Source organism: Cydia strobilella, chromosome 21 (assembly GCF_947568885.1).
Source record: "Cydia strobilella chromosome 21, ilCydStro3.1, whole genome shotgun sequence".
In the NCBI taxonomy this organism is placed as follows: Eukaryota; Metazoa; Arthropoda; class Insecta; order Lepidoptera; family Tortricidae; genus Cydia; species Cydia strobilella.
Genome location: NC_086061.1, coordinates 11,138,335 through 11,165,302, shown reverse-complemented (window position 1 = coordinate 11,165,302; position 26,968 = coordinate 11,138,335). Strand labels below are relative to the sequence as shown.

The following is a 26,968-nucleotide window of genomic DNA, read 5'->3' as shown; positions in this document are numbered from 1 at the left end:
AAAAGTTAACTGTTTCAGAATTATGACTAATGATAATATGACAATCATTACATTATGACTTTCAATAATTATGTCTAACAAAGGGACCCCAAATAAAACATCTATTAAAAATAAATCTTTGTATGATATGATTTGGTAACTGACAATTAATCCTTTTTTTTATAATTCTTGAAAGATGGTCCCTTATCCTCGTAAGACCCACCATATAAAGTTTTTCAATTTTTTATTTGAACCTTATTCTATAAGTAAATTGGAACGAATTTCGTTTGTTTTACAACGTAGTGAAACAAAAGAAATGCTACTCTATTTGTTTCAACAAAAGGTTCAAATTAGATTGCAATGAATATGTACATTTTAATGTACATATAGACTCACGAGGTTAAGACAGTTTATTTTTATATGGAGTAGTTGTCACGTAAAATATTTAGACATTTTGACAGAGACACACACAGAAGTTAATCGCGACGCTCAAGGGGGTATTAGTGCAATGTTCTGCAACCAGAATGCAGCACTAGCCCGTTTAGTAAACCATAGAGTAACGTATACATACTACGCCTTTAATAGTTTTTTGTCAAGTTTTCAGAGATAATAAAAACATTGATGCATCAAGGCGGTTTGTTTACAGAGGACCTACCGGGAAACGCGAATCCGAAATTTCGCTATCTGCCTCTTTATCGCTCGAATATGCAAGAGTGACAGAGATTTTAGGTAACGAAATTTCGATTTTCTTGTTTCGCGATAGACTTTCAGATTGTGGTAGTGGCGCCCTCTACGCAGTTTCGCTTAACATTCCCTATTCTCGAATGACGGTCCCTTATGACAGTTTATTTTTTTCACGTAAAATATTTAAAGACATTTGTGACGTTTTCAACCAAAAGGTACCACATTGTCGCTTGTCGATAAGGTTGATTTCTAATTGAAGCTATATGGAAATAGCGCCTTATCGACAAACGATAATAAGTGCCCTTTTGGTTGAGAATGGCACATTATGACAGAGACACACCCAGAAGTTAATCGCGATTGACGCTCGCTTCAATCACGAAGCAAAGATAGATATAACTCCGTAATAGATGGATACAGTGTAAGGAAAAAACGTGCCTCGAAAATCAAGAAAATTTGATTCTCGATCAGAGGGCGCTACTAGCTTTGGCCTACTGTCGTATAGATGGCGTTGACGGTTTCATTTGGTATTTAACAATTTTAACGCAGTGAAAGAACATGGGTCAAAATCATAAAAATAATGCAAATAAAAGAAATCATTTATCCATATTTAAATACATTTTATCGTATTTTTATAAATCTGCATTTTTAGTTTTAAAGTGTGTCGATAGATGGCAGTGAATTTACTGTGGTTACAAAATTTATAATGACAGTACCGCTCTAGTATAAGTTACTCTATGATTGAAGTGATTGATGTGCAATTGATTGATGATTGATTGTGATTAGGGCGAGTTCTCATCGTCGACCTCCGCGATGACCGTGTCGGCCTCCCAGCGCGCGCGCTCCGCTATCAGCGCCTGCAGACTCTGCGAACAACATTGTATTTAAAAACCGGCCAAGTGCGAGTCGGACTCGCGCACGAAGGGTTCCGTACCATTAAGGTAAAACCAGTAAAAAAATCACGTTTGTTGTATGGAAGCCTCATTTAAATATTTATATTATTCTGTTTTTAGTATTTGTTGTTATAGCGGCAACAGAAATACATCATTTGTGAAAATTTCAATTGTCTAGCTACCACGGTTCATGAGATACAGCCTGGTGACAGACAGACAGACGGACGGACGGACAGCGGAGTCAACCCTAAATTATGCATTACTGAATGTTTCTTATGGTTTAACGTAAATTAAATGTCAGATGTAATAACTGTTGGTAGACCTTAATAAATAAAATAAAATTCTTGAGGAAGGCTTAGATGTATAATTTGTTAAGGGTAACCCGTGCGAAGCAGAGCGGGAAGCTAGTAACAATATATATCCATAACAATATTATTATGTAGTCAGATTTATGTACATGTATACTAGCTTTTGCCCGCGACTTCGTCTGCGTGGACTTAGTAACAGCAGCTAAAGTAAGTATAGCGCCTGGAAAAATTCTCATAGCAATCATTCAATTTGAGCATATTATGCACACAAATTAGCAGGCACTTCATTAATTATCTCAATTCCACCCCGCTTTTTACTTTCTTAAGGGATGATTTTTCGGGATAAAAACTATCCTATGTCCTTCTCAGGGACTCAACCCATTTCTATGCCAAATTTCATTTAAATCGATTCAGCGGTTTAAGCGTGAAGAGGACACAGACAGAAAGACAGACAGACTTTCGCATTTATAAGCTGAGCTGAGCTGAGCTTTTTAGAGCTGGTAAGTCTTTCAATCAGCTTTGCAAACATCATGATCTCATCGATCTGTTCTGCGATAGCTTTAGTTCGATACGTAAGCTAATGACTCAGGACTTTTCCCACTGTTAAGTGTTAACAGTGGAAAAAGTGTTAACTCAACATTGTATCTCTATCCTGTTCTTTTTTCTCTCTTTTGTTCTTCTTTTTAACTGATTAAACCAATTTTCCCTCTCTAGTAAGATAAGTAAAGTATATTTATAAGTTAGTAAGTATTATTAGTTGTAATTTCGGACACCATGCACTTTACGCAGTTTCTATCTGTGGAAACTTGTAATTGGCTCACTGCTTCTATGTTATTACCTAACGTGTTACTTCAGCTGTAAGTTTTCCTAATAAATAAAATAAATAAATAAATATTAGTATGGGTTATTGTCTTATTAATTAATTCCATAATGTTACCTCTGGTTTGTCGATGAGTATGATCCTGTTGTCGACTTTGGGCGCCAGCTCGCACGACTGCTGCTCCAAGTCGTCGAGCGACGCGCGACGAGTCAACCTGCCATTTGTAGTAAAACACTATCAAATATATTAATAACGGGTCACTCACGTATTTTAAGTCGAAAAACGCTCGACATGTCGATGTGGACCCGCTACGCTCGAAGCATCACGTGCGATGGTGAGTGGCAGGGTCGACATGTCGAGCGTTTTTCGACTTAAAATACGTGAGTGACCCGTAATTAATATATTTGATAAAGTGTTTCACGGAAGTTTTGTTATTAAAACACTTTATTGTACAAAAATCTAAACAAAACAGCAAAAATAACGAAATAAACATCATATACAAAGGAATGACCAAGTCCTCCAGTGGCCGGGGCTGGAATCGTACCAGCTTCCTTTGTTACGCGACAGATGCCTGAACCACTCGGCCACCCGGGCTCGGTGGCATGGGTCGAAATTTCCAAGTGTATGACAATTTGAATTAATTTGTGACATTTTCAACCAAAAGGGTACTTATTGTCGCTTGTCAGTAAGGCGCTATTTCCATATAGCTTCAATTAGAAATCAACCTTATCGACAACCGACAATGTGGTACCTTTTGGTTGAAAACGTTACATTTGTTCTTAGAGTAAGTATTAATAGCAGCGCCAACTCTCTTAGCTAGCCCGAAATCACCTGAGTTTAATTCGATTTAACTATACTGTTTTACCTCAGGTAGCCAGGGGGCGCCACAAGTCTTCGGAAATTGTCATATACTTGGAAGTTTTGACCCATGCCACCGAGCCCGGGTGGCCGAGCGGTTCAGGCATCTGTCGCGTAAACGGGGGACGCTGGTTCGATTCCAGCCCCGAGTACTGGAGACCCGAGGCCTTGATCATTTGGGGCATTTTCTATGAAAAGGGACCTTATTGTCGATAGCGTTTACGCCGCACAGCGCCGCGCGGCATTGTATTTATATCGGAGCATCGTTTATAATGGCGTAAGCGCCATCGACGATAAGGTCCCTTTTTATAGAAAATACCACATTTTTCCTTTGTAAATGATATTTATTTCGTTTATAGTTCATTTCATAAGTAATTTAATTTGTTCTTAGAGTATAATGAACTGATTAAGGCTTGTAAAGTATTATGAAGGGGTTTATACCGGTGGTGGGGGTGGGGGTGGGGGTGTGGGGGCGGCTCGGCCACGGAGGAGGCGCGGCGGAGGGGGGGAGGCCCGTCCAGCTCCGACACGTCCAGCATCTTCACGAGGCTGTGTCTGCAGATACAATATACTTATATAATATTATTTGTAAAATGTTGATCAATACACTTTTCATCAGTCGCGACACACGTGACATCTAGTGTCAAGTAGCGGTACTGATAAGTCCGCTACTTGACGCTAGATGTTGACTACGACAATAATAAGAATAAGCGTTTTGGGAACAAAACTGATGTATTGAGTGAGCACTCTATGCTTACTTATTTATCTATGGTAATGCGCAAAAAATTGAGAATATGATATATTACTGCAAAATCGGCAGTCATTAATCACTTTTCTCCGCACGCATTAACGATACTTTGAACCCCTCGCTCGTCCGAAGCGCACGTTATTACCTGACATAAGACTTCTAGTAGTTATAGATGTACCTGCGACTAAGAGTGACTGTGAGTGGCGATGCTAAGAAACCCTCGCTCGTCCGAAGCGCACGTAATTACCTGACATAAGACTTCTAGTAGTTATAGATGTACCTGCGACTAAGAGTGACTGTGAGTGGCGATGCTAAGAAACCCTCGCTCGTCCGAAGCGCACGTAATTACCTGACATAAGACTTCTAGTAGTTATAGATGTACCTGCGACTAAGAGTGACTGTGAGTGGCGATGCTAAGAAGCCCTCGCTCGGCCGGAGCGCACATTTAAAGCTGAACTAAGACTTCTAGTAGTTATAGATGTACCTGCGACTAAGAGTGACTGTGAGTGGCGATGCTAAGAAACCCTCGCTCGTCCGAAGCGCACGTAATTACCTGACATAAGACTTCTAGTAGTTATAGATGTACCTGCGACTAAGAGTGACTGTGAGTGGCGATGCTAAGAAGCCCTCGCTCGGCCGGAGCGCACATTTAAAGCTGAACTAAGACTTCTAGTAGTTATAGATGTACCTGCGACTAAGAGTGACTGTGAGTGGCGATGCTAAGAAACCCTCGCTCGTCCGAAGCGCACGTAATTACCTGACATAAGACTTCTAGTAGTTATAGATGTACCTGCGACTAAGAGTGACTGTGAGTGGCGATGCTAAGAAGCCCTCGCTCGGCCGGAGCGCACATTTAAAGCTGAATTAAGACTTCTAGTAGTTACAGATGTACCTGCGACTAAGAGTGACTGTGAGTGGCGATGCTAAGAAACCCTCGCTCGTCCGAAGCGCACGTAATTACCTGACATAAGACTTCTAGTAGTTATAGATGTACCTGCGACTAAGAGTGACTGTGAGTGGCGATGCTAAGAAACCCTCGCTCGTCCGAAGCGCACGTAATTACCTGACATAAGACTTCTAGTAGTTATAGATGTACCTGCGACTAAGAGTGACTGTGAGTGGCGATGCTAAGAAGCCCTCGCTCGGCCGGAGCGCACATTTAAAGCTGAACTAAGACTTCTAGTAGTTATAGATGTACCTGCGACTAAGAGTGACTGTGAGTGGCGATGCTAAGAAACCCTCGCTCGTCCGAAGCGCACGTAATTACCTGACATAAGACTTCTAGTAGTTATAGATGTACCTGCGACTAAGAGTGACTGTGAGTGGCGATGCTAAGAAACCCTCGCTCGTCCGAAGCGCACGTAATTACCTGACATAAGACTTCTAGTAGTTATAGATGTACCTGCGACTAAGAGTGACTGTGAGTGGCGATGCTAAGAAGCCCTCGCTCGGCCGGAGCGCACATTTAAAGCTGAACTAAGACTTCTAGTAGTTATAGATGTACCTGCGACTAAGAGTGACTGTGAGTGGCGATGCTAAGAAACCCTCGCTCGTCCGAAGCGCACGTTATTACCTGACATAAGACTTCTAGTAGTTATAGATGTACCTGCGACTAAGAGTGACTGTGAGTGGCGATGCTAAGAAACCCTCGCTCGTCCGAAGCGCACGTAATTACCTGACATAAGACTTCTAGTAGTTATAGATGTACCTGCGACTAAGAGTGACTGTGAGTGGCGATGCTAAGAAGCCCTCGCTCGGCCGGAGCGCACATTTAAAGCTGAACTAAGACTTCTAGTAGTTATCTTTAACCATAAGCTAGTTATAGTTATAGGTAATATTCATTGTTTTTATGCCTATTCAGGCAGGATTTGCTGAATAAAAATTGTTTCATTCCCACTTTAATGTAAAAGATAAAGATAAAAGATAAAAGACATTTATTCGTGACGATCACAACACAAGTACGAACATTTAAGACAACAAGAGCAAGAAAAGAAGAGATCATCAAGTGTGCATCACGAAATGGACCCAACTCAGCATAATGCTAGCACCGCACCGCATTCAAGAAATAAATAAATTAATATGATTATGAGTTAGAGAGAGACTAGCAACTGGCGATGTTTAGAACCCCTCTCTCGTCCGAAGCGCACGTTTTTACCAGACATAAGACTTTTAGTAGTTGTATTTAATATTGTCTTCGGTTACCGCGATAGTTACTCATGAAATAAAACTATGAAAACGGATTATATCGCGTATATTGAATTTATAATACATCCCGACGTTTCGAACCCTTTAAAGCCCCCTACCCTTACCCGCCCTTTTTTGTAAAGGGTTCGAAACGTCGGGATGTATTATAAATTCAATATACGCGATATAATCCGTTTTCATAGTTTTATTTCTAGTTGTATTTAGTTTAAAAAATACATATTAAACGTACCTGCGACTGAGAGTGACTAGCGACTGGCGATGCTTAGAAGCCCTCGCTCGGCCCGAACGCACGTTTATAGCCGCGAAGTGGTTCTGCACGGCCAACCCTATCTCCGGACACAGGTCTTCTGATACCTGTCGAAATTTTTTTTTTTTTTAATTTATTTAGGTAAACAAACAGCCTCTACAAGTAATACATATTATACTAATTACTACAATGTCTACAGTATGTGTGGCCCACACCGCTTACCACTAATTAACATGAATAATGTTCATTCAGAGTCAAACCAAAGATAGATATAACTCCGTAATAGATAGATAGAGTCTAAGGAAAAAACGTGCCTCGAAAATCAAGAAAATTTGATTCTCGTTGAGAGGGCGCTACTAGTTTTGGCCTACAGTCGTATAGATGGCGTTGACGGTTTCGTTTGTTATTTAACAATTTTAACGCATATCAGTGAAAGAACATGGGTCAAAATCATAAAAATAATTAATGCAAATAAAAAAAATCATTTATCTATATTTAAATACATTCTATCGTATTTTTTAAAATCTTCATTTTTAGTTTTAAAGTGTGTCGACAGATGGCAGTGAATTTACTGGGGTTACAAAATTTACTATGACAGTACCGCTCTAGTATAAGTTACTCTATGCTTACCAGTAACCTACAGCCGGGCAGCATGTTAAACCCATCGTTTCCTCTGTACAAGTAGTCTTTGAGAGCGAGTCTGTATCGCTGTTCCCTCTGCAAGTATTCGTCTCCGATCTTAACGACTTGTTCGGCGACGCGGGCGCCCGGGGGCTTCGTCGGATCAAAGGCAAACGATATGCCGGCCACCTGCAACACACAGGTTGTAACATGTAACAACACTTTAATTTGTTAGGGTTCCGTACCCAAAGGGTAAAAACTGGACCCTATTACTAAGACTCCGCTGTCCGTCTCTCTGTCACCAGGCTATCTCATGAACCGTGATAGCTAGGCAGTTGAAATTTTCACAGATGATGTATTTCTGTTGCCGCTATAACAACAAATACTAAAAAGTACGGAACCCTCGGTGCGCGAGTCCGACTCGCACTTGACCGGTTTTATTTTATTTTAAGTAGACACACTACTATATAAATTATAAACTGAAATAAATGACATATACTAAGAAAAAGTGACCAAGGCCTCCAGTGCCCCAGGCTGGAATTGAACCAGCGTCCTCTGCTATCGCTTAAGCTATCCTCTGTTCTACCTTAGGGATGGCCAGGGGGCGCCTTAGCCTTCAGTAACAAGTGCATATACGTGGAAAATTTCGACCTATTCCGCTGTGACCCCGGTGGCCGAATTGCACAGGCACCTGCCGCGAGATAGCAGAGGACGCTGGTTCGATTCCAGCCTGGGGCACTGGAGGCCCTGGTCACTTTTTCTTAGTATATGACATTTATTTCAGTTTATGTAACAACACACGCAACACATACAGTGTGGAAATATTAAGGGAAAGTGCCTTAAAACCTTAAGTTAGCTCATTTTACTTAAAGGAAACATTCTTTTATTTTTAAAAAGAAACAAAACTGTATAGTCCCGCATAGGGATGATGGAGCCCAGGTCTCTCAGGGTGCACCTAGGGGCGGAACTAACTTACTTGTGGAAACCGTCCCTCTAGGCTCGGGTACTGGCTGACTGAGTTCTCTAAGGCTTGCAGTATGACGGCCCCTGTCACCTCCACAACCACTATCGGGTCCCACATCGGGATGATGGAGCCCAGGTCTCTCAGGGTGCACCTAGGGGCGGAACTAACTTACTTGTGGAAACCGTCCCTCTAGGCTCGGGTACTGGCTGACTGAGTTCTCTAAGGCTTGCAGTATGACGGCCCCTGTCACCTCCACAACCACTATCGGGTCCCACATCGGGATGATGGAGCCCAGGTCTCTCAGGGTGCACCTAGGGGCGGAACTAACTTACTTGTGGAAACCGTCCCTCTAGGCTCGGGTACTGGCTGACTGAGTTCTCTAAGGCTTGCAGTATGACGGCCCCTGTCACCTCCACAACCACTATCGGGTCCCACATCGGGATGATGGAGCCCAGGTCTCTCAGGGTGAACCTAGGGGCGGAACTAACTTACTTGTGGAAACCGTCCCTCTAGGCTCGGGTACTGGCTGACTGAGTTCTCTAAGGCTTGCAGTATGACGGCCCCTGTCACCTCCACGACCACTATCGGGTCCCACATCGGGATGATGGAGCCCAGGTCTCTCAGGGTGCACCTAGGGGCGGAACTAACTTACTTGTGGAAACCGTCCCTCTAGGCTCGGGTACTGGCTGACTGAGTTCTCTAAGGCTTGCAGTATGACGGCCCCTGTCACCTCCACGACCACTATCGGGTCCCACATCGGGATGATGGAGCCCAGGTCTCTCAGGGTGCACCTAGGGGCGGAACTAACTTACTTGTGGAAACCGTCCCTCTAGGCTCGGGTACTGGCTGACTGAGTTCTCTAAGGCTTGCAGTATGACGGCCCCTGTCACCTCCACGACCACTATCGGGTCCCACATCGGGATGATGGAGCCCAGGTCTCTCAGGGTGCACCTAGGGGCGGAACTAACTTACTTGTGGAAACCGTCCCTCTAGGCTCGGGTACTGGCTGACTGAGTTCTCTAAGGCTTGCAGTATGACAGCCCCTGTCACCTCCACGACCACTATCGGGTCCCACATCGGGATGATGGAGCCCAGGTCTCTCAGGGTGCACCTAGGGGCGGAACTAACTTACTTGTGGAAACCGTCCCTCTAGGCTCGGGTACTGGCTGACTGAGTTCTCTAAGGCTTGCAGTATGACGGCCCCTGTCACCTCCACAACCACTATCGGGTCCCACATCGGGATGATGGAGCCCAGGTCTCTCAGGGTGCACCTAGGGGCGGAACTAACTTACTTGTGGAAACCGTCCCTCTAGGCTCGGGTACTGGCTGACTGAGTTCTCTAAGGCTTGCAGTATGACGGCCCCTGTCACCTCCACGACCACTATCGGGTCCCACATCGGGATGATGGAGCCCAGGTCTCTCAGGGTGCACCTAGGGGCGGAACTAACTTACTTGTGGAAACCGTCCCTCTAGGCTCGGGTACTGGCTGACTGAGTTCTCTAAGGCTTGCAGTATGACGGCCCCTGTCACCTCCACGACCACTATCGGGTCCCACATCGGGATGATGGAGCCCAGGTCTCTCAGGGTGCACCTAGGGGCGGAACTAACTTACTTGTGGAAACCGTCCCTCTAGGCTCGGGTACTGGCTGACTGAGTTCTCTAAGGCTTGCAGTATGACGGCCCCTGTCACCTCCACGACCACTATCGGGTCCCACATCGGGATGATGGAGCCCAGGTCTCTCAGGGTGCACCTAGGGGCGGAACTAACTTACTTGTGGAAACCGTCCCTCTAGGCTCGGGTACTGGCTGACTGAGTTCTCTAAGGCTTGCAGTATGACAGCCCCTGTCACCTCCACGACCACTATCGGGTCCCACATCGGGATGATGGAGCCCAGGTCTCTCAGGGTGCACCTAGGGGCGGAACTAACTTACTTGTGGAAACCGTCCCTCTAGGCTCGGGTACTGGCTGACTGAGTTCTCTAAGGCTTGCAGTATGACGGCCCCTGTCACCTCCACGACCACTATCGGGTCCCACATCGGGATGATGGAGCCCAGGTCTCTCAGGGTGCACCTAGGGGCGGAACTAACTTACTTGTGGAAACCGTCCCTCTAGGCTCGGGTACTGGCTGACTGAGTTCTCTAAGGCTTGCAGTATGACGGCCCCTGTCGCCTCCACGACCACTATCGGGTCCCGCATCGGGATGATGGAGCCCAAATCTCGGAGTGTGAAGTCACCGGCCGGGTGCACCTAGGGGAGGAAAAACTTTTATAAACATCAACTCTATGTTATCCAGCAATTTGTAAATCATAAGAACAGATGTTACAAGAACATATATGACATACAAATTAAGCACTATACCTGATCAGATCTAAAAGTGCCCGAGTTAAGCAGCACCAAGTCGGCTCCTGTGGCCGCCAGCAGCACATCGCAGATCCAGTTACCGAGGTTGCACTCCTGCCGTCGTATGCAGGAGAACCGTCCTTCTAGAGGCACGCAGAACTTGCCGAGAACTTCGTCCATCTTACCCTCTATCATAGCTGCAGAATTCAAAGAATTATAAAATAACTAACTACTACTAAACAGGGATCGAATACCGGTATATTTTTCATACCAATTAACCGGCATTCAATGGGTTTGGCAACTGTCAAAGGTTTGCAGAGATGGCGCCATCATAGCTTGCCCCTTTTTCTATGAGATTTGGCTTAAAGGGCTGACATCCAGGGCATTAAAAAAAAACAAAAATTTGACACATTTCTAGGGATTGACAGGGCAAGCTGTGCTTGCGCCATCTGCTAATTATTTTGACCGGCCAACCCCATTCCGGTATCTCGGCACAGAATATATAATAGTACTAGGTAAGTTTTTAAAATAAATATAAAACGACAAAATTCGATCAAAATTGACACTTGGCGCATTCTTTCCCGTTCTTTCTTGCGAAATGTGACAGTGATAGCGGCAAAGCTATGGAACGGCCTTGAATTTTGGTCGAATTTTGTCGATTTTTATTAATTTTAAATACGTTACCTTACAATATCGAAATTCGAAAGCTATGAAATTACTATTTAAGTTAAGATTGTTTTTTCTTCTTTTTTTGTTTATACATAATAAATAACCGAGTAAAGTTTGATAAAAAATCAGAGTTAGAGGTTACTTTGGGAATTATTTGTATCGAGCGAAGTGTCATAATTCGTGTATCGGAAGCTATGATATTAAAGATAATATATTCATGAACTACATATATTTTTTCCACGTCTACGAATATCAACGCCTCTTAGAAAAACATGATCATATAAGGAGATTATTCGCCTTCTGGCTCAGGGAACCGCCTTAAAACATAACCTTGTTCCTTAAAGCACTTACCTGAGTATTTATCGGTTTTGGCCTTAAGCACGGGGTCCTCGGCGAACGCGCTGGTGACATGGACGTCGGCGATGTCAACACGAGTCGAATCAGGCCCAAAGCTAATGTTGATCTTAGAGAATTGACGGAAGTCAGTACCGCTCTTCACTATGTATTTGTTGTTTACCTGATGTAAATAAAATAAATAAATATTATAGGACATTCTTATACAGACTGACTAAGTCCCACGGTAAGCCCAAGGAGGCTTGTTTTATGGGTGCTCCAGACAACTATATATATAATACTAGCTTTTGCCCGCGACTTGTGTGGACTTAGTAACCGCAGCTAGAGTAACAATAGCGCCTGGAAAAACTCTCATAGCAATCTAAATTTACGCATATTATGCACACAAATTAGCAGGCACTTCATTAATTATCTCAATGCCACCCCGCTTTTTACTTTCTTAAGGGATGATTTTCGGGATAAAAACTATCCTATGTCCTTCTCAGGGACTCAACCTATCTCTATGCCAAATTTCATCTAAATCGATTCAGCGGTTTAAGCGTGAAGAGGGAACACACAGAAAGACTTTCGCATTTATAATATTAGTATAGATTAGTATAGGTATTAGTATGGATATAAATACTTAAATACATATAGAAAACAACCGACTCAGGAACAAATATCTGTGCTCATCACACAAATAAATGCCCTTACCTGGATTCGAACCCAGGACCATCGGCTTCACAGGCAGGGTCACTACCCACTAGGCTAGACCGGTCGTCGTGGTGTAGATGAAAAATGAGTTAATATAGCAAACTAGCTTTTGCCCACGACTTCGTCTGCGTGGAGTTAGTAATTTCGGTAGCTTATTTTTTTATCCCATCTGCTTTTTATCGATTCCCCATACAAACTCCCCCCCCCCTTTCGCCCCCTTAAAGGATGACTTCTGGGATAAAAACTACCGTGTCCTTCCTCGGGACTCAAAGTATATCTATAACAAATTTCAACTAAATCGGTTCAGCGGTTTAAGTGTGAAGAGGTAACAGACAGACAGACAGACACACTTTCGCAGTTATAATATTAGTATGGATGTTAACTTGAGTGCCCGATTTTAATATATTTTACAGTACATCTGATAGTGCTCCATTAATTACGACACCCTGTGCTATAATAAGCACATTACGTAACTACGTCGAAAATTTAAACGGCCGTCTTCGTCGGTTTTTATCAACGATTGACATCTTGACTAGGGAAACTTGAAGTTGGGAAACTTAAATATGTATGTAAACTTTCAACTCGTACGAATAATGGGTGTAATAGGGAATATGACGCGAAACTCTGCGTAGGGGGCGCCACTACCACAATCTGAGGGTTTATCGCGAAACAAGCAAATCGAAATTTCGTTATCCCTGTCACTCTTGCATATTCGAGCGATAAAGAGGCAGATAGCGAAATTTCGGATTCGCGTTTCCCGGTAGGTTCTCTGTAAACAAACCGCCTTGATGCATCAATGCCATATTTTATTATCTCTAAAAACTTGACAAAAACCTGTTAAAGGTACAGTATGTATAAGTTTATGGTTTACTAAAAAGGCTAATCCTGCACTCTGGTGGACAGAACATTGCAGTAATATCCCCTATTTTGCTTGAAAGATTTGATGAAAACTAATTTATTTTATTTTATGTGATAGCAAACGAGCAGACGAGCCGTCTGATGGGAAGCAGTCATCGTCGCCCATGGACATAAGCAACATCACAGGAGCCACTTAAGCGTTGCCGAACCTTGAGAACCCTAAATACCCGCTTCTTGAAGAATCCCATGTCGTAGCGCAAAGGAAATACCTCAGGAGGCAACTCATTCCACATTCTGCACGTTCTGGGAAGAAACGAGCGAGATGCCCGCTTATTCTTGGTGTACCATGTGTCTAAGAAGTGAGGATGAACTTTGCTCCTTTGGCGGGAGGTGGTTTGGAGGTAATATAATAAAAGCTTTGTTATCTCACCTCAATAACCTCATAAACGTGATCGTGTCCGCCCAGTATGAGGTCTATTTCAGTGTTGCCCTCTGCCAGTTTTATATCATTCGGGGTCCGCATGTGTGTTAGGGCTATCACGTACTCGCAACCCTGTGGACAATTTTTTTTTTTACTTTTTGAAAATGTTTATCAAGCCACAAGTAAATAATAAATAAAATAAATAAAGAGAATAAAATAAATAAATATTATAGGACATTCTTACACAGGTTGACTAAGTCCCACGGCACACAAGGGCACTTATATTAGGCAATGCAAACCGGTTTTTAATTGTATCATACAAATAAAAACCAGTTTGCATTCCCTAATACCCACGTGTAAATTAGTTTCTCACGCAATAATAATAAATAATTAGCTATTTAGGTACTAAACCTAAAAAAACCGGCCAAGTGCGAGTCGGACTCGCGCACCAAGGGTTCCGTACTTTTTTTACTATTTGTTGTTATAGCGGCAACAGAAATACATCATCTGTAAAAATTTCAACTGTCTAGCTATTCACGGTTCATGAGGTACAGCCTGGTGACAGACAGACGGACAGCTGAGTCTTAGAAATAGGGTCCCGTTTTTACCCTTTGGGAACGGAACCCTAAAAATTACTGCCTTGAGTGAGACTTGAACTCACGGCATCTAGATTGATACTCCAGCGCTCTGCCAACTGAGCCACCAAGACCTCATCCATAGTCAGCAAATCTTCCCACTATATGGGTCTCGGGGACCCTAGCGACATCTATCGTAAGAGCGTTACACTTCTTAAACGCAGTAATTTTAAGGCAGTAATTTTTATTCTCAAGCAATAGTTAAAATAACTAGCTATTTTAAAATTTTGAGGTACTAAACGCTAAAAATGGTGTTGTATTCTGCGTTCCTAATCTAAGAGGCAGTACCTACATATCTCAAAAACATCTGAACTTAGAAACGGAGCTCTTAGTTTAAGATTTAAAGGTACACGTTCACATTTAATTTTCATTAAAATAGTATTTTATGCAATCGCGATATAATAGAGAGCTTTTCAGTCGAGTATCGTGTTTAGGCAACGAAGTTTGCTGAGTTGCCTAAGTAAGGTACAAGATTGAAAAGCTTGATTATATCACTATTGTACACAATACTTTTTCTACGAGTCATCTAAAATAATACTGTTTTACTATAAAACCTAATCTAAGTTAACCTAACCTAGGCCTATGTCCAGCAGTGGACGTCTATCGGCTGACATGATGATGATGATGATAAAACCTAAATAATTAATGAAAATTGAGAAGTATCTCAGTAGACAAAAATAGTCACGCGTTTATGTCTTTTATATGGGAGCGCGGCGGCACGTGATTGGTCAAATTCTTTTATAGTTGACTACAGCGTATCGAAATGAATATTATAGTTGAGTTGGGAGTCCATACATGAAAATTATTGTTACATATACGAAATCTTAATTCAACCACTACAGTTGAATAGAAATAACTGTTTTTAGCTTAACGGGGAAGTATTTACTTCTTGTTTAAGTTGCTCCGATAGTTTGGCCCCGGCCTGTAGGAAATCTATGAAGGTCACTTCTTCCGGGTTTATCGTCGCCAGCGTCTCCAGCCACTCCTGCAAACAAAATTAAATATTATACTAGCGGCAATATTAACTATTAACCAGTGGCAATTAACGGGTAACAATATTAACTGTTATATTAGTGGAAATATTAACTACTAGCAAAGATAGATATAACTCCGTAATAGATGGATACAGTCTAAGGAAAAAACGTGCCTCGAAAATCACGAAAATTTGATTCTCGATCAGAGGGCGCCACTAGTTTTGGCCTACACTCGTATAGAGGGCGTTGACGGTTTCGTTTGTTATTTATAATTTTAACGCATATCAGTGAAAGAACATGGGTCAAAATCATAAAACAAATTAATGCAAATAAAAAAAATCATTTATCCATATTTAAATACATTTTATCGTATTTTTATAAATATTTATTTTTAGTTTTAAAGTGTGTCGACAGATGGCAGTGAATTTACTGGGGTTACAAAATTTACTATGACAGTACCGCTCTAGTATAAGTTACTCTATGCGATTAGCTTCTGCCCGCTTTGGGGTCATCCATTAATTACATCACACGTTTAGGGGGGGAGGGGGTCAAGAAAATGTGACATGTTGTGACAAGGGGGAGGGGGAGTCACAAACATTGTGATGTCACATTAACTTATTTAAATTATTTTATTCGCTGTACAGTTAAATAACAAGTTTTTGGAACGATAACCGTTTAATTTTCTTTCCTAATCTGTTTTGGGTTATGTTATAAAATTACTAATATTTCTTTTGTCAAAAATATTTTGATAAAATATTAATAATACTTAATTCGATTTGCCTATTTCATTGAAAAATGTGACGACACATCAGAGGGAGAGGTTTGCCAAGTGTGACCAAGTGTGACAAGGAGGGGGAGGGGTCAAAAAACCTCAAAATTCGTGTGACGTAATTAATGGATGAACCCAAACGATACAAAAGGTAATCACGATCCATATCCCGATATATGTCTAGTCAGACAGAGTTACTTTAGCATATTAGTCACAGACTGTGACTCACAGTCGGTGGTCAGTGTGGACGAACCGGTAGCGAATGACGTAGTGAATATTGTGTGTTAACTCGCGTTAACAGCGCCATCTATGGGACTTCCTCTACTCGTAGTTCAAGAGAAGGCGGCAATAAATATGGTTTAAGATAGTAATAACAAAGATAGATATAACTCCGTAATAGATGGATACAGTCTAAGGAAAAAACGTGCCTCGAAAATCAAGAAAATTTGATTCTCGATCAGATGGCGCCACTACCTTTGGCCTACTATCGTATAGATGGCGTTGACGGTTTCGTTTGTTATTTAACAATTTTAACGCATATGAGTGAAAGAACATGGGTCAAAATAATATAAAAATAATTAATGCAAATATTGCAAATAAAAAAAATCATTTATCCATATATAAATACATTTTTTGAAATTATTATTTTAAGTTTTAATCGTGTGTCGATAGATGGCAGTGAATTTACTGTGGCTAAAAAATTTACTATGACAGTACCGCTCTATCCTTTTGTATCCTCTTTGGTAATAAGAAAGATGTACCTACTCGTCCACTTTACCAATAGACGCCATAAGAGACACGTGCTGGTTTTTCGATTTCCACCCACGTGCCATCAGTGTGCAACCCATCATTTGACAATAATGCCGAAAACGAGGGTAGTTTCTCGTCTCTCATGTTAGCCAGGGGACACCCTCACCTGTTCCACGAGCCCTATGAGTCCGATCTTATGCCCGTTGCACAGGAGAGCGTGAGTGATGCGACCGTCACCCAGGGGACGGCCTGTCTCATTGTCTATCACGTTGGACATCAGCCAGGGGAAGTTGCATTGAGCGACTAGCCCTGAGAGGACTTCTAGGCCAAAGTCTGTAACGCAAAATACCATTTGATCACATAAACCACCAACAAACGTCTCTTTTTGGCCCAGTGGTTGACTGGTAGAGAATGCCTTAAGGCATTAAGTCCACCATTTGTACTTATTTTATGTGCAATAAAGTATAAATAAATAAATAAACCTGTATTTTTTTTTGTAAAATATAAATATGTAAATGTGCCATTTTCAACCTAAAGGGTACTTATTGTCGCTTGTCAGTAAGGCGCTATTTCCATATAGCTTCAATTAGAAATCAACCTTATCAACAAGCGACAATGTAGTACCTTTTCCTTTTCGTCACAAATGACGATCATATCATATCATATCATTTATTGAATGATTTTCATTTAATATTGTCTTCGGTTACCGCGATAGTTACTCATGAAATACTATGAAAACGGATTATATCGCGTATATTGAATTTATAATACATCCCGACGTTTCGAACCCTTTACAGCGCTCGTGGTCAACGGGTGACTGAGGAAAAATTACAAAGTGCAAAAATACCCACATACTAAAATAATGAACAATCATAGACTATAAACTTTAAGGCTGGTTGTACATGCAAAATCGGTTCATCGGTTCGGTATCGGTTGTAGTGTATAACTAGCCTTATGAACCGATTTTGCATGTACAACCAGCCTTAAAGTTTATAGTCTATGATTGTTCATTATTTTAGTATGTGGGTATTTTTGCACTTTGCACTAATTTTTCCTCAGTCACCCGTTGACCACGAACGCTGTAAAGGGTTCGAAACGTCGGGATGTATTATAAATTCAATATACGCGATATAATCCGTTTTCATAGTTTTAATTCATGATTTTCATTTATTGATTAAATTTCTATCACTTACCAAAATCATGGTTTCCAAAAACAGCACAATGTGTTCCAATTTCGTTTAAAACTGGCACCATCTGTTCTCCCTTAGTATATGTGCTTACTGAAACAAATGATACAAGAAATTTTAACAGTGACCGTTTTATACGTCTGTTGCTATAAATAGTGACCCAAGGGACGTGGACACAAAATATACAACACTGTTGCTATAAATAGTGACCCAAGGGACGTGGACACAAAATATACAACACTGTTGCTATAAATAGTGACCCAAGGGACATGAACACAAAATATACAACACTGTTGCTATAAATAGTGACCCAAGGGACATGGACACAAAATATACAACACTGTTGCTATAAATAGTGACCCAAGGGACATGGACACAAAATATACAACACTGTTGCTATAAATAGTGACCCAAGGGACGTGGACACAAAATATACAACACTGTTGCTATAAATAGTGACCCAAGGGACGTGGACACAAAATATACAACAAGATACCATCATCTTCCTCGCGTTATCCACATTTTGCCACGGCTCATGGGAGCCTGGGGTCCGCTTGACAACTAATCCTAAGAATTGACGTAGGCACTGGTTTTTACGAAAGCGACTGCCATCTGACCTTCCAACCCAGAGGAACTAGGCCTTGTTAGGATTAGTCCGGTTTCCTCACTGGTAGTAAATATCAAATGATATTTCGTACATAAGTTCCGAGAAACTCATTGGTACGAGCCGGGGTTTGAACCTGCGACCTCCGGATTGAAAGCCGCACGCTCTTACCGCTAGGCCACCAGCGCTTCTATACAACAAGATACCGCCGAATATAAATAACGTAAGTGCGAGGACAATGTTTTTTGAGAAAAACATCACGACACACAACAACACAACGGTAAGAACCGAGAAAGCATATTACTCAAGAACAGAAATTTACGACTGAACATATAAATGCTTTGAACTTTGAGTGACCAAAAGTTAGAGAACCCAGTTACTTACGCATGCTAGGCGAGAACACGTCTCCACTAAACAGCACCAATGGATTCAAGTGCTGCATGGCTTTCACCGCCGTGCTGAAGCGTAGGGCTCCGCCCACCGGCTCCGTTTCTGAAATAACAGACAATAGACTCAGTCAGAGGTCGGTAAACCACGGCTCGCAAGGTACGGTTACGGTCACGCTCCGTGATCGTTGAGCCATTCAGGGTCCTGGCTAAATTGGTTGTTCAATACTTACGCTATGGAATCACCAATTAGCTAGAACCCTAAATGTCGCAAGAATCACAAGGCGTAACCGTATAATTGACCCAAAAAAAAACCGGCCAAGTGCGAGTCGGACTCGCGCACCGAGGGTTCCGTACTTTTTTAGTATTTGTTGTTATAGCGGCAACAGAAATACATCATCTGTGAAAATTTCCACTGTCTAGCTATCACGGTTCATGAGATACAGCCTGGTGACAGACAGACAGACGGACAGACGGAGTAATAGAGTCCCGTTTTTACCCTTTGGGTACGGAACTCTAAAAATGAACACGAGAGTTATTTTTTGAGAGACCCGAAATCAACATTTGTGACCCTTTGAGCTTCCTAAAACTGGTGATTGTACAAATCTGCTGCTGCTGAATGATGTTGGCTCTTTATCTCAAAAGTTTGCTGACCCACGGGCTAGATGACCAGTTTTTATTAGCATCAGTCGATCAGGTTCAAGGGATCTAATGTCTATTTGGGGCCCATTGTATTAAAGCAATAAAACAGTCGGAAATTACATGTCAAAGTCTGACAATCGTACTCCACGCGCGAAACGTCCCTTACTTAACCATTCTTGATTGTGACGACACGATCACTTCGACGACACGACGAAGTATGGAAAACAAGAATGTTGCTATTTAGACGGTGAAATATGACCTAGCGTACTTTTTACGCCTGTTTTAACATCACTTACCGGTGATCGGAATGTTGTAGACATCATTTTAGTGAATCATGAGCACATCCATGCCTCCAGAAAGTTGGCTCACCACCTCCCAACCTGGCGTACTCCTAACGTCTTTCAACACATACTTACTAGTGGTCTGATCAATGTTGTACACATCGTACTAGTGAATGATGAGCACATCCATGCCTCCAGAAAGTTGACTCACCGCCTCCCAACCCGGCGTACTCCTAACGCCTATCAACACATACTTACTAGTGGTCTGTTCAATGTTGTACACATCGTTCTAGTGAATGATGAGCACATATCTATGCTTCCACGGAGTTGACTCACCGCCGCCCAACCTGGCGTACTTGTAACGCCTGTTTACACATACTTACTAGTGGTCTGTTCAATGTTGTACACATCGTTCTAGTGAATGATGAGCACATCAGATCTATCCTCCACGGAGTTGACTCACCGCCGCCCAACCTGGCATACTTGTAACGCCTGTTTACACATACTTACTAGTGGTCTGTTCAATGTTGTAGACATCGTTGTAGTGGATGATGAGCACATCTATGCCTCCAGGGAGTTGGCTCACCGCCGCCCAACCTGGCGTACTTGTAACGCCTGTTTACACATACTTACTAGTGGTCTGTTCAATGTTGTACACATCGTTGTAGTATATGATGAGCACATCTATGCCTCCAGGGAGTTGGCTCACCTCCGCCCAACCCGGCGTACTTGTAACGCCTGTAACACATACTTACTAGTGGTCTGTTCAATGTTGTACACATCGTTGTAGTATATGATGAGCACATCTATGCCTCCAGGGAGTTGGCTCACCGCCTCCCAACCCGGCGTACTTGTAACGCCTGTTTACACATACTTACTAGTGGTCTGTTCAATGTTGTAGACATCGTTGTAGTGGATGATGAGCACATCGTCCATGCCTCGGCCAGAGAGTTGGCTCACCGCGCGCCGACCAACCTGGCGTACTTCTAACGACGCCTGTCAAAACATACGCAAATTAGTAACTTTACCCCCTTATTAAAACTGTACAAGCCTCAATTAGTTAATTTGTAATATTGTCTTCGGTTACCGCGATAGTTACTCATGAAATAAATGTAATGTTTTTTTTTTTTTTTTTTTTATCGCGTATATAATATATATCTTTACTTGAAAAATAATTATAGTGTATAACTAGCCTTATGAACCGATTTTGCATGTACAACCAGCCTTAAAGTTTGTAGTCTATGATTGTTCATTATTTTTTTAGCATGTGGGTATTTTTGCATTTTGTAATTTTTCCTCAGTCACCCGTTGACCACGAACGCTGTAAAGAGTTCGAAACGTCGGGATGAATTATAAATTCAATATACGCGATATAATCCGTTTTCATAGTTTTATTTCATAGTTAATTTGTGTTTTATCCCTTTCTAAATCATCATCATCATATCACCCGAAAGACGTCCACTGCTGGACATATGTGACGTTTTCAACCAAAAGGTACCACATTGTCGCTTGTCAAGGTTGATTTGCTAATGTTGATTTCAAATTGAAGCTATATGAAAATAGCGCCTTACTGACAAGCGACAATAAGTACCCTTTTGGTTGTAAATGGCACATATCCTTTCTAAATACATAAGTAAAAATGACAGATTAGGGCAAACTAATAATAGCTAATTGAGGCTTATAATGCGTTTAGGTATAACGGCATAAGTCAACGCAAAGCCAGTGCAGACATATAAGTCTCTAGTCTTGAAGGATTTACGTTTACAACCGGCCTCAAAACAATTGGCCTAAAATCTATGAGGACTGGTCAAAAGACACCCATAGCCGAATTAAAGTCAATTAACTTTTTTCTGTAGTTGTTGACATGACACATAAAGACAAAAATCATATATGTTTTCTGAAAGAGCTACGTAATTGTATCATTTGATGTACATATATATATTTGTAAATCAAATTTCTATAAAGAAAAGTACCTACTGTAAGTAATTGCATGAATTCAATAGTAAGTTATAATTACCGAAGCGCTGGTGCGACTTGCAATCCGAAGGTCGCAGGTTCAAACCCTGGCTCGTACCAATGAGTTTTTCGGAACTTATGTACGAAATATCATTTGATATTTACCAGTCGCTTTTCGGTGAAGGAAAACATCGTGAGGAAACCGGACTAATCCCAACAAGGCCTAGTTTCCCCTCTGGGTTGGAAGGTCAGATGGCAGTCGCTTTCGTAAAAACTAGTGCCTACGCCAATTCTTGGGATTAGTTGCCAAGCGGACCCCAGGCTCCCATGAGCCGTGGCAAAATGCCGGGACAACGCGAGGAAGATGATGACTTATTGATAACAGATTTATCGATGTTTCATTTTCTCAAACACTAGTTTTTGCCACAAAAACTTCTATGTCTGTAAATCACACATTTATCTAAAATACATATATGGATGAATCAACTTTGGTTATTCATTGTCATGGTAACGGTCGCCTGGGTCACTCTTTAATTCCTAATCAAATAATTCAACTAATAATTCAAATAATGCATGGAATTGTTGTGGTAATTATAAGCCCTTTCCACAATGAGACAAGATGTTTTACAACTTTTAGCCATACTCTGCGTAGATCATACAAGTACCAAAAATAAAGTTTAGCTATCCCACAGGAAAGAACCAGTTGTTCAGTAGGTATCTATCTACAATTCTACACATTCAAAAGTAATTCATAACCAACCACTTAATATTGCAAAAACCAGCTACATATGCATTTATAGACATCAAAAACATAGAACAATTCTAGAACTAAAAATACATAGCAATATGCGAAATATTGCTGCCCCAATATTACAGGGATCTATATGTTATCAATCAATCAAACTTTTATTGATAAATAGAAGTATTTTACATGTCAACACATTACTCACACAAAATATAGTTACATTTCACAGGAATTTACATTTTCAAGATAGTTGAAATTCGACTTAATGTCACTATGATAAAGTTCAAATTTCAGTTCGATAAAAGTGAAACATAGAACCCTGTAATATTAGGGCAGCGATATGGCCCCCCCCGGTGCATTCAAGGTCAAGATATACACAACATTGAACCTTACTGCCCAGACATAGGGCCTAAAACGTAGTTTGGGGACGTTTGACAAGTCGCTGCCCCAATATTACAGGGTTTTATGTTACATTTTCAAGATAGTTGAAATTCGACTTAATGTCACTATGATAAAGTTCAAATTTTAGTTCGATAAAAGTGAAACATAGAACCCTGTAATATTGGGACAGCGAAGTGCGAAATAACCAATGGTCAAGGTCGAGTTATTGGCGTCCTCAGATGGCAATTTACACCCATTCAGTAGGTAGGGTTGTCAACTGGTTTGATTGGTAAATACGCGAAAATCACAGAATAAGTAATAGTACTGCCGTACAGAAAGGACACTTCCTACAAACCCGAAGTTTGACAGCGATTCAGGGTCGAATCATGCTGTCCCTTACTAATGGCACTATTCCTTTCGGCTATTTAGGGTTATCAAAATTCAGGTCATTATCTTATCTGTGGTCGTGCACGCATAGGGACGTCAAGTTGCGCCAACCCTAATAATTGCTCGGAGCAATGCTGATCCGAACGGAGCCGAGTTTGCCCGAGAGGAGGAGTGTCCCCACTGGATTAATCATGTGAATAATTAATTATACCTATTTCTATCTCTTACCGTAGACAATTAAATTACTTAACGAACGTAATACTAGATGTATGGAGCCGTTTAACATAATAGGTATTTTGGTTATTTCTAGTTTTTTTTTATAACTTATTAATGTAATAATATATTGTTTTCGGTTATCGTGATAGTTACTCATGAAATAAAACTATGAAAACAGCATATCCGCACAGCGTCGCGCGGCATTGTATTCATATCGGAGCATCGTTAATAATGGCGTAAGCGCCATCGACAATAAGGTCCCTTTTTAAAGAAAATACCACATATTGAATTTGTAATACATCCCGCCGTTTCGAACCCTTTACAGCGTCCGTGGTCAAGGGGTGACTGAGGAAAAACTACAATGTGCAAAACTATCCACTGTTTCCTTTGTGTACGGTAATAGTATTATTTATTCTGTGACAAAACGCTTGTAACAAAATTACCTACTCGCATTTGGTAACCCTGGCTCATATATTTGCGTGTTGTCGGGACACCGAACTACCTATTAACCGTCGTACTATGTGCCGTGAAAAGCCTAAATTGTGTAAAGAAAACTAAACGTAGAAAGCATATAAGATCATGCCACAACGATAATACTGAAAATTACGACATCGAGAAAGAAACCCCTACAAATTATACATTCGTTATTTGAAACTCTACTTTCAAATAACGAATATAAAAAGCATCCAGGGACTCCTATAGTCAAATATTACAATTATGTGCTGTGAAAAGCCTAAATGTTTAAAGAAAACTAAACGTAGAAAGCGTATAAGATCATGCCACAACGATAATACTGAAAATTACGACATCGAGAAAAAAACCCCTAAAATTACACATTCGTTATTTGAAACTCTACTTTCAAATAACGAATATAAAAAGCATCGAGGGACTCCTAAAGTCAAATATTACAATTATGTGCTGTGAAAAGCCTAAATGTTTAAAGAAAACTAAACGTAGAAAGCGTATAAGATCATACCACAACGATAATACTGAAAATTACGACATCGAGAGAGAAACCCCTAAAATTACACATTCGTTATTTGAAACTCTACTTTCAAATAACGAATATAAAAAGCATCCAGGGACTCCTAAAGTCAAATATTACAATTATGTGCTGTGAAAAGCCTAAATGTTTAAAGAAAACTAAACGTAGAAAGCGTATAAGATCATGCCACAACGATAATACTAAAAATTACGACATCGAGAAAGAAACCCCTAAAATTACATATTCGTTATTTGAAACTCTACTTTCAAATAACGAATATAAAAAGCATCCAGGGACTCCTAAAGTTAAATATTACAATTATGTGCCAAGCCTAAATGTGTAAAGAAAACTAAACGCGGAAAGCATATAGGAACAGGCCTGTTTAAGCCATCCGACGACTGAGCGGACGCCATCCGTGACCTCGCCCGGCACGTCGACGCTGGTGGACTCGATGAGGCTGGACCAGCGCGACCGCAGCGCCGCCTGCGCGGCGAACGACGCCATACCGCGCACTGCCATCATTCACGTTAGCTCTCCGTGACTTATGCGAGCCTGGTACTTTTGGGCTGTTTGCACGCTTTTATAGGTCCAAAAATTACCATTTGCCTGTCATTTTGTCTGTGTCACAATTAGAAACTTGAAAATAAATGTTCTTCATACTTAATTATTTAATTATTATTTTATTTTATTTTATTATTTATGGGCCCTGGAGGGAAAGTGCCTTAAAACCTTAAGTTAGCTCATTTTACTTAAAGGAAACATTCTTTTATTAAAAAAAAAAAATGCATTCAAAGATATTTTTAAAATCGCTTATCTCACCCGGGAATCTTACAGACTAAAAATTAAAAAAAATAAACATTCACTATTTTATTCTACTAGTCCATACAGTTAATGTTAATGATAATATTTCTCCAAGAAACATTAGGTCTTACACTTGTCTGTCGTACAAAATATCCATAAAGCGAATATTTAGTACTAAAGAATATTTTTTGACAAACAAAACTGAAAAAAAAAATGAAAAATCTTTGAATGTAGTTTTATTTCTTTTTAAAAATAAAAGAATGTTCTAATTCTTTAAGTAAAAAGAACTAAGTTAAGGTTTTAAGGCAGTTCAGCCTCCAGAACCCATTATTTTTTTCCACCCTGTATACAGTGAAGCTAAATAAAGGCGTGTGAAAACCCTGACACATATGCACCAAATACACACCTTAAATAGGACTTTTAATTTAAAATTACAACAACAATGTTGGAAATAGGCCACAAACGTAAGCGCCTGCTATTTTACCATATGCAATACGCACGACGCAGCGCATGAAGTTTCTCGAGTTCTAGGGGATCTCTTGCCATACTTACGCGACTAGCTATGTTTCATGTTAATCTTCATTTAAGTTTTTAAAATATATTCTTTTTGTTTTTCCCTCAAAACTCGTATTATTTTATTAAACAACAACAAGTTACAACAGGTTCATCTGTTTGGGAGACAAACAACTTAACACTCCTTTCTTTAGATTGGGGTTATGGGTTAAAAGATGTAGTTAATTAAACATGGACTCCTTGTAGTAAAGACATAACATTTAAATGTTTTGACTGCAATGGCAGGTCACTTGGTTAAAATTAGGATAACCTTGATACAGGTGGCAATTCTGTTAATGTCAACATGTTTACATTTGATGTTTTAAAATATTTAGCCTCAATATGCTATCAATTCACGAAATTCTCTCAGAAGTCACATTCTAATTGCATTCAAAACGATTTCTTTAATTTTTAATTCAACACACTAATTTTGCACAAAATCATAGTATCTGGCACAAAAACTATTCACTGAAGTTTGATTAAAAAAAAAAAACGCGTATCGAATGTTATATATTTCGAATTTCGAATAAAGTCGGTCTGCGCAGTACCGCAGTCGAAATACCAATGCTGGTAGCTAGGTCAAGGTATAAACTTGAATCTATTTCGGTCCATAACCACAATCTTATTGACAATAACGTCTTAAATACAAACACAGCTGAGCCAATTTGTTTACTCTTCTCACTTATTACGTGTAAACTGCATTCCTTTCCTCAAAACATATAATCTTGCAGTTATTACAAAATAATTTCGAAAAACACTTACCGAGTGATCTGGTGTATTGACGATTGAAGTAATTGATTTCTTGAGCAGTTTAAAGGACGTTTTCATTCACGATGTTGAGGTTTCCTTGGTTTAATTCACTATTCACACTTACGAAAATTGGATGGAATAATAAATTTTGTAGAAGCACACCCATGAACGGAATACGGGAGTGTTCTTGTGTCACAGTCACACAGTGCCCATGTCAGCTGTCAATAATACATCTGTCAAGTTCGCGTTTCGTTTCACGCAAACTACACGTCAGTGCAGGTCAGTGGTGTAGAAGTTTAGATGTGAT

The 26,968-nt window shown here is 40.7% G+C and overlaps 1 protein-coding gene across 1 annotated transcript; it reads right to left on the bottom strand.

Annotated features, from left to right (window-relative positions):
* Positions 1-1,200: 1,200 nt before the first annotated feature.
* LOC134750922 (snake venom 5'-nucleotidase) lies at positions 1,201-26,872 on the bottom strand. The gene is made up of 16 exons (XM_063686174.1): positions 26,695-26,872; positions 24,937-25,089; positions 20,767-20,884; positions 18,964-19,071; positions 17,982-18,068; positions 16,955-17,121; positions 15,182-15,280; positions 13,670-13,792; positions 11,686-11,851; positions 10,684-10,862; positions 10,417-10,572; positions 7,370-7,549; positions 6,722-6,846; positions 3,981-4,094; positions 2,799-2,895; positions 1,201-1,526 (listed from the first exon to the last, which is right to left on the bottom strand). The coding sequence occupies exons 2-16, from the start codon at positions 25,078-25,080 to the stop codon at positions 1,443-1,445; spliced, it is 1,947 nt and encodes a 648-aa protein (XP_063542244.1). The 5' UTR covers positions 25,081-25,089; positions 26,695-26,872; the 3' UTR covers positions 1,201-1,442.
* Positions 26,873-26,968: the final 96 nt, after the last annotated feature.